The sequence below is a fragment of the Microtus oregoni genome, unplaced genomic scaffold, assembly GCF_018167655.1.
Source record: "Microtus oregoni isolate MIOR12 unplaced genomic scaffold, Mior012 000016F_ref0000370, whole genome shotgun sequence".
Classification (NCBI taxonomy): Eukaryota; Metazoa; Chordata; class Mammalia; order Rodentia; family Cricetidae; genus Microtus; species Microtus oregoni.
Window position 1 is genome coordinate 3,884,940 of NW_024543075.1, and position 10,495 is coordinate 3,895,434.

General features: G+C 56.7%; 2 protein-coding genes across 4 annotated transcripts; one reads left to right on the plus strand and one right to left on the minus strand.

Annotated features, from left to right (window-relative positions):
- Positions 1-1,697: 1,697 nt before the first annotated feature.
- Positions 1,698-4,465, minus strand: Rassf7 (Ras association domain family member 7). 3 transcript variants are annotated; one of them, XM_041666666.1, is made up of 6 exons: positions 4,387-4,465; positions 3,489-3,619; positions 2,640-3,352; positions 2,345-2,473; positions 2,185-2,266; positions 1,698-2,097 (listed from the first exon to the last, which is right to left on the minus strand). In XM_041666666.1, exons 2-6 carry the CDS (start codon positions 3,610-3,612, stop codon positions 2,066-2,068), a joined length of 1,080 nt encoding a protein of 359 aa, XP_041522600.1. In that variant the 5' UTR covers positions 3,613-3,619; positions 4,387-4,465; the 3' UTR covers positions 1,698-2,065. The 3 variants fall into 3 exon arrangements, with proteins under 3 accessions (XP_041522600.1, XP_041522601.1, XP_041522602.1); XM_041666667.1 differs by lacking the exon at positions 4,387-4,465 and adding an exon at positions 4,085-4,220; XM_041666668.1 differs by lacking the exon at positions 4,387-4,465 and adding an exon at positions 4,103-4,202.
- Positions 4,466-6,257: 1,792 nt separating this feature from the next.
- On the plus strand, positions 6,258-10,360 carry Lmntd2 (lamin tail domain containing 2). Its single transcript, XM_041666535.1, has 13 exons — positions 6,258-6,445; positions 6,533-6,685; positions 7,032-7,119; positions 7,246-7,401; positions 7,717-7,788; positions 7,886-7,974; positions 8,317-8,588; positions 8,805-8,895; positions 9,012-9,201; positions 9,278-9,397; positions 9,477-9,673; positions 9,827-10,079; positions 10,156-10,360. Exons 1-13 carry the CDS (start codon positions 6,258-6,260, stop codon positions 10,285-10,287), a joined length of 2,001 nt encoding a protein of 666 aa, XP_041522469.1. The 3' UTR covers positions 10,288-10,360.
- Positions 10,361-10,495: the final 135 nt, after the last annotated feature.

Consider the following 10,495-nt stretch of genomic DNA (forward strand, 5'->3'; position numbering starts at 1 on the left):
TGCAAATTCCAAAGTAAACTTTTCATTAACTCAGAGGCTTGTCTGGTGATTCAAAGCAGTCTAGCGACTGTTTGGAGTACGGAAGTCTGTCCATTTGAAACAGCCATTGAGGAGTGGATCTCTACCGCCTTCCCCGTCAAAGCATAGTGGCTACGTGAAGAAGAGGGCTTGGTAGCTTCTTCAGTGCCACCAGCGACAGCGTACAAACTGGACCTGGCCCGGGCAGAGGCCTCAGGAGAAAGGGGTGCTCGTCATGACACGGGAAACATGTGAAAAGACTCAACTGAGGTGGCTATGGCTTACCTCTGCCTAGCTTCCTGTGTCGGGTGGTCTCTGTGCACCCAGTAGACTGCGTGCTTAGCCTGGGAGATGAACCATGATGAGCTGAGGACCAGTGCCGAGAGGTCCATTCGGCTCTCCTGAGTGTGGGCAGGGCTTTAGGTTCAGGAAGCAGGTTCCTCAGACCCATCTTCCCACAAGGATATTGCCCTAGTGGCTTCTGCACTCTAGGACCTTTTGCTTGGCCCTGCCTATCTGGGGCCACGGGTCAGGCAGGTCTAGGCTGCAGCAGGCTCAGGCTGGAATGCAGACAGGAGTAGTCTGCAGGAAGTTGCAGCCTCCTGACACCAGATCAGGAGCCTCCCTCTGTTGCCTGGCCTCTCCCCTTCCCTGTTTCCTGCTTCAGGGAAGAATATGGTCTGCTGGGTGATGGCCATGCACGCCTTTAATCCCAGCACTTGGGAGGCAGAGGCAGGCAGATCTCTGAGTTTGAGGGCAGCCTGGTTTATAGAGTGAATTCCAGGACAGCCAATACTATACAAAAACAAAAAACAACAACAAAAAAAGTCTTCCTTGTTCCTCCAGCACAGGAGTTCCATGTCTCTTTTAGTCGGCCCCAGAAAAAGTAGGGAGCACTAACTGTAGCTCAGGAGCCAGCAGGAAAGAAAGCTGAGCCCATCCCAAATGTTCTCTTCAATATGGTATAAAGACCCTCATAATCTATGGTGTTCCTAACTTGTCACCCAATTCTACCCAAAGTTCTGATCCTCACAAAGATTTCTAGTCCCAGGAGCTCGGAACACCTGGCCTGCCCGGGTAACCAGGATTTTGGAAGAAGTCACTATCAGCTCTAGAGCCAGAGCAGCAGCTGGGCTGGGCTGTGGAAGTGTTCCTGCCCCAATGTCAAGGCTGGAGGCTCATAAACAGGCTTCACACCCACTCTGGGAGGAGAGGGACAACCCCTACAATTCAATGCCCATATCCACCTTGAGGCTGGCAAAGTTTTCTAGGGAAAACTCCCTGGGCCTGGCCAACCCAGAAGTCACAGACTTGACCCAAGAGTTCAGGACTCGCCCCCACAAGTTCTCAGCAAACCTGACGGGCGGGTCTAGCTTGTCCAGGCATCCTCAGTTCCTGCTGCTGGTGGCACACAGGCCAAACAAGGAAAGTCAGGGAAGAAGGGTCCAGATAAAAACCAGCCCAGGGCTGAGCTGGCAGGCCTCACCGGGCTAGGGGTTACAAATAAATACCCCTAGGAACAACAGTCAGGACACGGGGCCCTGGGAGCCCCAGATTTGAACCCTACTGAGTACTGGCCTCTAAAAACACTACTTTCTCAGGAACCGCCATGTGGACAATTTCTGAACCACAGACACTGCCCAGTGGTACAACTTCAGAACATACTTAAGCACCTTTGAAAGGTAGTTTATTGAGGTTTGTCAGGGCAAGGAAGGCAGCACACGTGCAGTGTAGCAAAGAGCAAGCACACACCCACAGGATGAATGCATTGTCCACACTACTCTCTCCTCCAACAAGGAGTGGCCTCTGGGGCCTGGTAAGTTCCAAACTGTGTCCATTGCTTCTTCAGAGGGCTTGGGAGACTTGAAAAAGACTAGGACACCAGGTGGCTAGCACTCCCGCCCCTTGAAGCAGAAACCCCGGGACGTCATAGCTTTCTCCACTTTAGGGAAAGAATCCTGTGATCATACTCTCCCATCATCCAGGTGGCTCATTCCAGCTGTGCTGGCTCATGTGTCCTCAGTGTCCCCTACTTGAGCAGGAACTGCTACCTCCAGGAGCTCTGTCTCATGGGGGGAACTGTGAGAAAGACACAGGCTAAACAGGCTGAAACCAGAGCTGGGCCCTTCCCATGGATTGGGGGTAGGGGTAGGGAGACAAACATACCCTCGGGGCTCAGGCTGGACACTAGGATATGGCTCTCGGGGACTCCCTGGAGGGGCTCTTCTCTGGTTGGAGGCTGAAGATCCTGTGGAGAAAGCCTACAATCAGTTGAGAACTAGGGTGGCCCCAGACACCAGTCACCTCTTCCCAGAACTACTCTGACCTGTGTGCTAGGGATGGTTCTGTCCAGCTGTGGAGGTGGTGCCAGAGCAGCCCCTGTCTGCTGGATGAACTGTTGCAGGTTGCACTGACGGAGTTCCCTGTTCAGCTCCTCCAGCTCCTGAGCCTGAGCCTGGGGGCACACAGAACCTTCAGGAACAAGGCCTTGACCTTCTTTCCCACGCCAAGCACGCTTCCTGGTCTGATCCAAACCCCCAAACTGCCCATGCAGCAGGTGGAGTGTTAACAGACTGGCTGGGTAGCAAGGAGCTGACAGGGGCTAGATCTCCTGGGCTCACCTGCAGAGCGTGCTCAGCAGCTTCCAGGGCCCGGCTCACTAGGGCCAAACTGCCTTGCATCTCCACACTATGCCGCTCCTGGACAGCCAAGTCCTGGCGCAATCGCTCAGTAGCAGATGCTGTAGCTGAAGGAGGCCCAGGGGCCTCAGCAGCCAGCCGAAGCTCTGCCTCCAGGGCACAGGCTTGGGCATCGAGGGCCTCCAGCTGGGCAGCATGCTCAGCAGTAGCTGCACTCAATGCTTGCAGGCGCGCCAGTCCCTCACGCTCTCTGGCTTGTTCTCGCCGAAGCTCCTGCTCCCAGAAGGCCTCATGGCCCAACTCCTCAGCGTTCCTCTGTATCCTGAGTTCCAGGCTCTGCAGGTCTGCAAAGCAGTCTGGCGTGGGTCCGACCAGGGCTGTAGGTTCAGGGATCGAGGGGCTGGGGACCAGCTTGGGACATCCTAGGTTGAAGGTCAGTGCTCTGTGTGGCTCACGGCCTGGTGCGGCCCATGGCTTTGGGGGAAGACTGGCCCGAACTGGGCATCGTTCCGGGGGTGGACAGTTGTCTGAGGAGGGCCTTCCAGACAGGCTGGGTCCTGTCCGCCTCAGGACAAACTGGACATCATTGGCAAACTGTCCACAGGTGGCCTGGGCTCCTACTGGACACTCCTGCGGCAGCAGCTGCCGTTCCTTCTCCCTAAGACGCTGCACAAGGACAAAGCGGCCTGTCTGGCCTGTGGGGGAAAGACAGAGTCAGTCTCTATCGCCCCTCTATGCCCCTGGCTTGAGGAAGAGAGCAATACAAGGGTGGAGTCAACCCCACCCTCCTTGGTAGGGAAGATGGGGCTTCTGGGACCCTAGGGAACTCACCTATAGCTTGGGCTAGCGCGATGACTACTTCTTGGCAGGTGGTGTGTTCCGAGACCCCACAGACCACGCGCTGGATGCCATCCACCCACACCTTCAGCTCCATTACCACAAGCTCCAAGACCATCCCTGTCCTATGGGGAGGACACGGGCCATGAGATCAGGGCAGGCCTGCCTCCATCACAGCCTGGTCTTCCTCTTCTCTTGGCTTTGCCACAACAACCGGCTCAGGACTGTGGCCCTTCGGCCCTGCCCTCCTGTGCCCAGCCCCACCCGCAGGCCACACATTCCTGGAGTGGCTGGGGAACTAGTTTGGCCCTCTTGAGCATTTTGAGGCGTCCCCCTCCTGCACCAGTCTCCTCTTGCCCCACCCACCCCACTCCAGGAACAGGGCGAATCATTAACCAGGGCCAGGTTTTCCTGTCCCCCGGTCACCTGGCTCAAAGGCCACTACCCTTTTCAAGCGGGGGCGGCCGTCCCCTGGCACCTAACACCGACCAAACGCAAATACGACGCCGTCCAGAGTCAAGGGAACGCCCCCCCCCCGGGAGGGAACACTCTGGGGCCGGGAGGAGCTGAGATCTACGACCCAGACAGACCTCCATCTCCGAACCGACCCTAGATCTGAGCAGCCCCCCGCCAGTCCCCGGTCCGCCTCCGCAGTCCCTCCCGTCCAGCCAGCGCTCTGGGCTCCGGTGGTCCCGCTCCGCTGGGGGCACAGCCCGCCTCACGGCTGATCCCGGCCGCGCGGGATCCAGACGTCCCACTCCGCAGCCGGCAGACGCAGGTGCAGCACAGCCGCCGCGCGCCCCCTCGCCCAGATCCGCTCCTCCTCGGCCGGAGACGGCTCCCCGGTGCCGCACCCGGGGCTCAGGAGGCTCGAGAACTCGGTACAGCTCACCTGGGCGCCCGCCGGCCTCCGGGACTTGGGCGCTTCAGCGCCGCCTCAACCTGCTGTCCCAGCGCCGCGGCGCGCCCAACCTCACCGTCTCATTGGCTCGCGGCCCGCGCGCCCCGCCCCCCGGCACCCCATTAGAGCGGAGGCGTGTGCCTCCCGCCCCCTGCCCACTCCCATTGGCGGCCTTCCTCCCACCACGCCCCATTGGCTCGTTAACTCCGTCCCGCCCCGGAGGCATCCAGGTGTGGGCGGGGCCCGGAGTGGGTAGGGGCAGCGCCTGGGCCCCGGGCCTGGTCCCCGCTGGTGCTCGACGCCGAAGCTCGTCTGCAGCTGCGCTCGCTCGGGGCTGGTTGGCCCAGGTGAGGTGTGTTTCCAGCTGCGGAGCGGACTTCCTCAACAGACTGGCAGTGTGACTGACTGGTCTCCGCCCACCGAGAGGGCTCCTGACTGGAACCCTGCAACTCTGACATGCACCCGGGCGCAACATTCGCCCTCCCTTCAGCTGCCTCGTCGGCTAAGCCCCTTCTGCCCTGCTCCCTTAAATCTGTACTCGAGAACATTGGGAAGAGAGGCCGTGAACGTCTCTCGCCCGCTATCCGTGAGAGGTGGAGTTGAGGGGCCGGCTGACCTGGTGGGCGCTGCAGCCCTGGTGGGGGAGGGGACCGTCCCTGAGTCTGCCTGGGACAAAGACCCTAGGGGCTTTGTCTGAAGCGCCATCCTCTCCCCTCCCCCAATGGGCCCAGTGCCCTCCAGAGCAGCCCTTCCCTCCCTAAAGCGGGTCCCTGCTTTCATATCTTGCCTGTGTCTCGGTAGGCTAAATCAAGCCAGGCCAGCCCCATGTGCTCTGTCCCAATCACAGAGAGCTGTGGGAGGGGGTTCCCATGCCCTTGTGCCATAAAGCAGTAAATGTTGGAAGTACGAGGCTGTGGAAGAGACAAGGTAGAAGGAGCCTGCCTCTCCTGGGGGCTCACTTCTGAAGCAGAAGCAATGTCCCCCAGGGTTCACTAGTGGAGCCACCATTGGGAGCCCAGAGTCTTGGAGATAGGCACAGCAAGATAAGGGTTCCGAGAGTTAGGTTAGGCTGTCAGACACAGGCTTGTTTAGTGGCTAGAGTTAGCACAAGCCACTCCAGTCTCTTATCACTCTCAACTGCTCCATTAATCAGCGCAGATCCCTAGGACCGTTTACATAGTTAAGGCACACACACATGCATACTGAATTCACTCACAGGACACCATTCCCCAGGACCTGCCTATCACCACTGGCTAGGGCCGGGTTCCAGGGGTCTGATTAGTTCGGTGGACCTCCTCAGCTTAGCTGGGAGGTCTAGCCAACATATCTGAACCACACTGGCACAGAATGCACTCATGGCCCTGGGCATCGTCTCCCTGGAGGCTCCTAGTAACAGACACCCTCCCCCCAGGTGCAGAAATCCATGGCAACAGTATAGAACACTTTCCTCCCTAGACCTTCTGTGGGTTTAGGCCTCAGGTGAGTGTGCGGGAGAGTTCCTGCGTTGGACGGACATGAACAAGGGTAACACGCTTGTTACCCTTGATGAGAGGTTTAGAACCTCTCATCTTAGCTCTAGGCTGGGGTCTAGGGGACAAAGAGGAGACAGCAGGGAAGATATGTACACACTGGGGACATGCTTCCTGGGAGGTGACTGTCCTAGCCTGAAATATACTCTCATATGACCAGCAGTCCTAATGTCTTGTTGGGTGGACACATGTGTATTCCTCAGAGGGAATTGGCAAGCACTTGTCTGGACTTCACTGACACACAAAGAGAGTCCCATGTGGTGGTTCCCATACCTGGGACACAGCAGACCCCATCCTGCCTCCTTCCATCCCAGCTCCTGACCAACATCGAGCATGGCCCCTAAGTCTTGCCAGGAGTCTGAAGATGAGCAGGTGTCCCCAGCTCCAGCAGGTGTAAAGCCAGACAGCAGTGACTTAGAGTCTGCAGCCGGTACACCTATGGACACAGAGGCTCCTTCGTGTTCCCGGAGCAGTAAGCCCTACTGCGCACCTACCCCAGTGGGCTGCTCTATCAAGCAGCAGTAAGGAGGCAGGGGATGGGGCAGCCTCCTGGGTTGGGCCAGCCAAAGAGCCAGGCCTGATCAAACCACAAGGGGCTGGAATTGCAGGTTAGCCCCTGAAACCATGGACCCACGTACCCTGAGGCTGTTATGGGAACAGAGAGAACTAGAGATCCAAGCACTTCGGTGGGCTGTCCAGAATGGCCAGAATGCCCGATACTACCACATCCTGCAGGAGGTGGCAGGGATTCCCCCTGAGCGGTCAGTAGTGAAACCCTCAGCCTAACCCAGGCCCTATCCTGTCGTAGCTCCAAGTTTCTGTGTGACGCCAATCTCAAGCACTGAGCCCTATACCTGCCTGCTTCAGATTTTAGTCTTTGTGTGACTTGACACTCCACCATACTTTTTGAATAAGTTCCTGTGAGGAAAATGGAACCCTACCCCTGAGCATGTAGACCTCTGCCCAGACCTGCTAGGGTTTACTCTGCCCTGGCCTGCTATCATGTGTGCCTTCAGGGTTTGGTGGCTGTGGGGTGTCCTTTATTGCTGACCTACTCTCAGGAATCCTGGCCTGCCCCAGAAGCGCTGAGATTGCTCCTCCTACCAGGAACTCCAAAAGTCAAGACAGATTCCTGCAGAACCAGGTCCAGAAGCTTACGCTGGAGCTGAAAACACAGAAAGAAGAAGCCCAGCTGGTGAGGGGGTAGGGTCAGGGAAGGGAGCAATGCCTTGGCAGGCAGTAGCTACCCACCTGAAGTTGGCTGGAAAGGTGGGGTTGCTGGAGGCCTCTCTCACTAGCACTAGCAGGCACTCTCAATCAGGAGAAAGAACGCTTGGAGGAGAAACTGCGGCAGAACCGCCGTACAATGCAGCAGATGGAGGCTGAGCTGCAGACCTTCCAGAAGTCGTGCCTTCTACAGCTGGCTCGTTCCTCTTGGGTAGGACGCGTGATTCGGTCTCAGACTGGCAGTGTGGAGGTGAGTTTGTGCCCCTCCCTGGCTCAATACCTGTCAGGCAGCCCCCCTCCAAAAAACAAAACAAAACAAAAAAACAAATCCTTTAAAAAAAAAAAAAAACAAATCCTTGGGCAGCCAGCATGCTTCTTTAGGTCCTGGCCTGTTTGAGAAACCTTGTCTCCCTTGGGCTGTTTCCATAAGGAGGATTCATATGACCAGCAGCCTCCTCATCTAGTATATGCCAAGTACTGTTAAGGTCAAAAGTGAGAGAACCCGTGGGGGAAGGGTGTCCTTCCTCAAGCTCCCTGTCAGCTTCTCTATGGTTCTTTCTTGTAGGTGGTCACTGCAGAGGTCCTAAGGGACCCTACTGACTCTACTGAGTATGTTGAGGGTCCCACTTCTAGGGAGGTAAGCAAGATTTGCCATAGGAGGCATTCCATGTATATGACAAGGCTCCTGAAGCCCTGAAAGGTCGGGGAGCTGCATAGTTCTTATTTCCTGCCAGGAATTCCGGTTGGAGGATGTAGATTGGAACAGCATTGCCCGCCGATATCCCAACCTCTTCTCCAACATGAGTTTCTATACAGATGAAAAGTAACTGCATTGGACAGGGAGTCCCCAGGGATCAGGGGAAGGGAGGACTTGGCTTGACAGAGGTGGACCAGTTCCCATTGTATCCTTAAGTGTTCCCAGACAAGTCATGTAACCCCTTCAAAGCCTCAGCTCTGATATGTAATATGTGGAATGGGTTCAAGACAAGGGGAGGAGCTCCAAGGTCATCATTAACTTTATTAATTTACCACAAGCTGGGTCTGACTCGAGTTCATGGAGCACAAACCAGGGTGCCCATTGCCTTGGGTAGGCTGGCGGGGGGGGGGGGGGCATGGGTCCTGGGTTTAAGAGCCAAAGCAGTCAGTAAATGTATCATGGTTCCAGGCTGTCTCAGCCCCACCAGTCCTCTGAAATGGATACCTGGGACTCCGAGTGTACCCTCAAGCATGTGGAGAAGCCTACCAAGATCCTGGGGTGGGGCGCCTTGCCTTTGGCAAACACCAGCAGCTCAGAGGGTGCCAACTCTGACTCCAGCAGCTGCCAGATAGCTCTGCATTCTGGAGCAAAGAAGGTGACAGGCCACCCACCCCAGGGAACAGACTTAGCTTCTGAGCAGACGCAGGAATGCACTAGGAGCTTCAGCAGACACACAGAAGGTAGAGTTGGCTGCCTCTCCCTTTCACCCTTTAGCAACTTATAGCCTCTGCCCAAAGTCCTCTCAGGTCCTTCAGCCCCCAAGGTCCAGTTGCTTCTGCCCAGATCTGAACCCGACTGAGGTTTCCCTGTTACGCAGACCCCTGGTCTTGCCTCCTGGGGAACCTCCCCACTGGACTCTCTGTGTTCTCCTTCCTCTAAAGGACTTCTTTTTCCAGATCTTCATAAAAGCTGCTCACCCTTGCTTAGCAAGACTGTTCTGGAGCCCTGTGCAGACCTTCACCATCAACACACAAGGTCCCAGTTGAAGTGAGGGGTTGCCCAACCATGAGCACACCAGGAAAAGCAGGGAGGCTGCATGATGGGTAGGCTTCGTGGGTGGATGGGGCCCCTATTCCCTGCTCAGCATCCCTTTCTGGCTCCAGCCCACTTGGTTGCTGCTTGAAGATCGCTGCGGTCAGCCACCGAGAGAAGTTCATCCGTATCCTCAATCAGTCTCAGGCAGAGACTGTGGACCTGGGCGGCTTTGTAGTGCAGCAGCTTGTGAGGGACTACCCTGTGTGCATGTACCGCTTCCCACCTGGTATTCTGCTAGCCCCACAGCACCACATCACAGTAAGCCCTGCTGCCAGCCAATACTGCCTTGCCCCGGTCTACACTGTTCCTCAGTTAGCACCCAGCCTTTTCCTAGGTGTGGGGCGAAGGAACCAGCAGGACCAAGAAACAGCTGCCAGTGTCCGCGGGCCAGGAACCCTTCCACTTCCAATCCAGCCTAGGTTGTGTGACAGTGCTAGTCAACCCCCACGGCCAGGTCAGTGCTGGTCCCAGCCTAGGAGGAGCCCAGGGGCCGGCCTCACAGGGTTAGAGTAAGTAACACGATGGCCCTACAGGTCCTCAGTGAGCATCAAGCTGCACCCTGCGTGACCTTGGGCTCGAAGATGTTCACCGACAACACTGACTGGTCCATTGACCGCTTCCCTCTCTCAGAGTCTGAGCCCAAGGCTGACTCTGGTGAAGAGCAGTGTCGTCCTTCATCGCCACACAAGGGCAGGGTGCGGGACTCTGGGGCCAGGCGTAAGAAGCCCAGGTAGGTGCAAACCCCTTATTCTGCCTCGCAAAACCTGCCCCTATTTCCTTAGGTGTCGCCTTGGACAGGACTACTACCCTGGCCCATACTATCTTGCATTACACTTGCCCTGAATTGACTAGGATACTTCTCAGGCCCCTCCCACATCTCCAGGCCAGGTGTTCACCAGCAAAGGCACTTCCGCACTGGCACTAGCGGACTCAGGACTTCGGGATCACTTCGCCCCACCGAGACCCGGGATATCTTGCCACTCCTGAGCACCCGCAAGCTTCTTCACCCCGGGGAAGTTCCCGCACAGCAGGAAGGCGTGAAGGCTGAGACTGCGGAGCTCCTGCCTGCAATCCCAGAGTGTTCCTCGAGAGTGTGCCTCCAAGACTCGCTGTGTCAGCAGGAGCGCAAGGTCCAGGTGAGTGTGATGCTTTGGCCCCAGGTTCTCTGCTCTGCCAGTCCGTGCAGCTCTTAGGCCCCAGTGTTTTCTGCAGGTATGCCGGAAAAGCGTGGACCTAAGTTGCCCCATGGTGGCCCTGTCAGTACAGAGCACAGCCGAGAGCAGATATGGGTTCCGCTTCCTCTGCTACCCTCCCATCACTGAGGACTTGTGCCGGCGGTTGTAGAGCAGCCAGGCCATGCAGGCAGTGCCAGCTGCATAATTTATTGAACCAACCGTTGCTTACAAAGTAAAGCACATTTCTGCACACCTGAGAGTCGAAAATGATTCACTTGGCTTTTACAGAGAGTATTTGGTGTCTCAAGAGAAAGGACCAGTCGCACATAGGGAAACCTGCAAATCCACCCAGAATGACTACGCCCTTTTGTGGACTA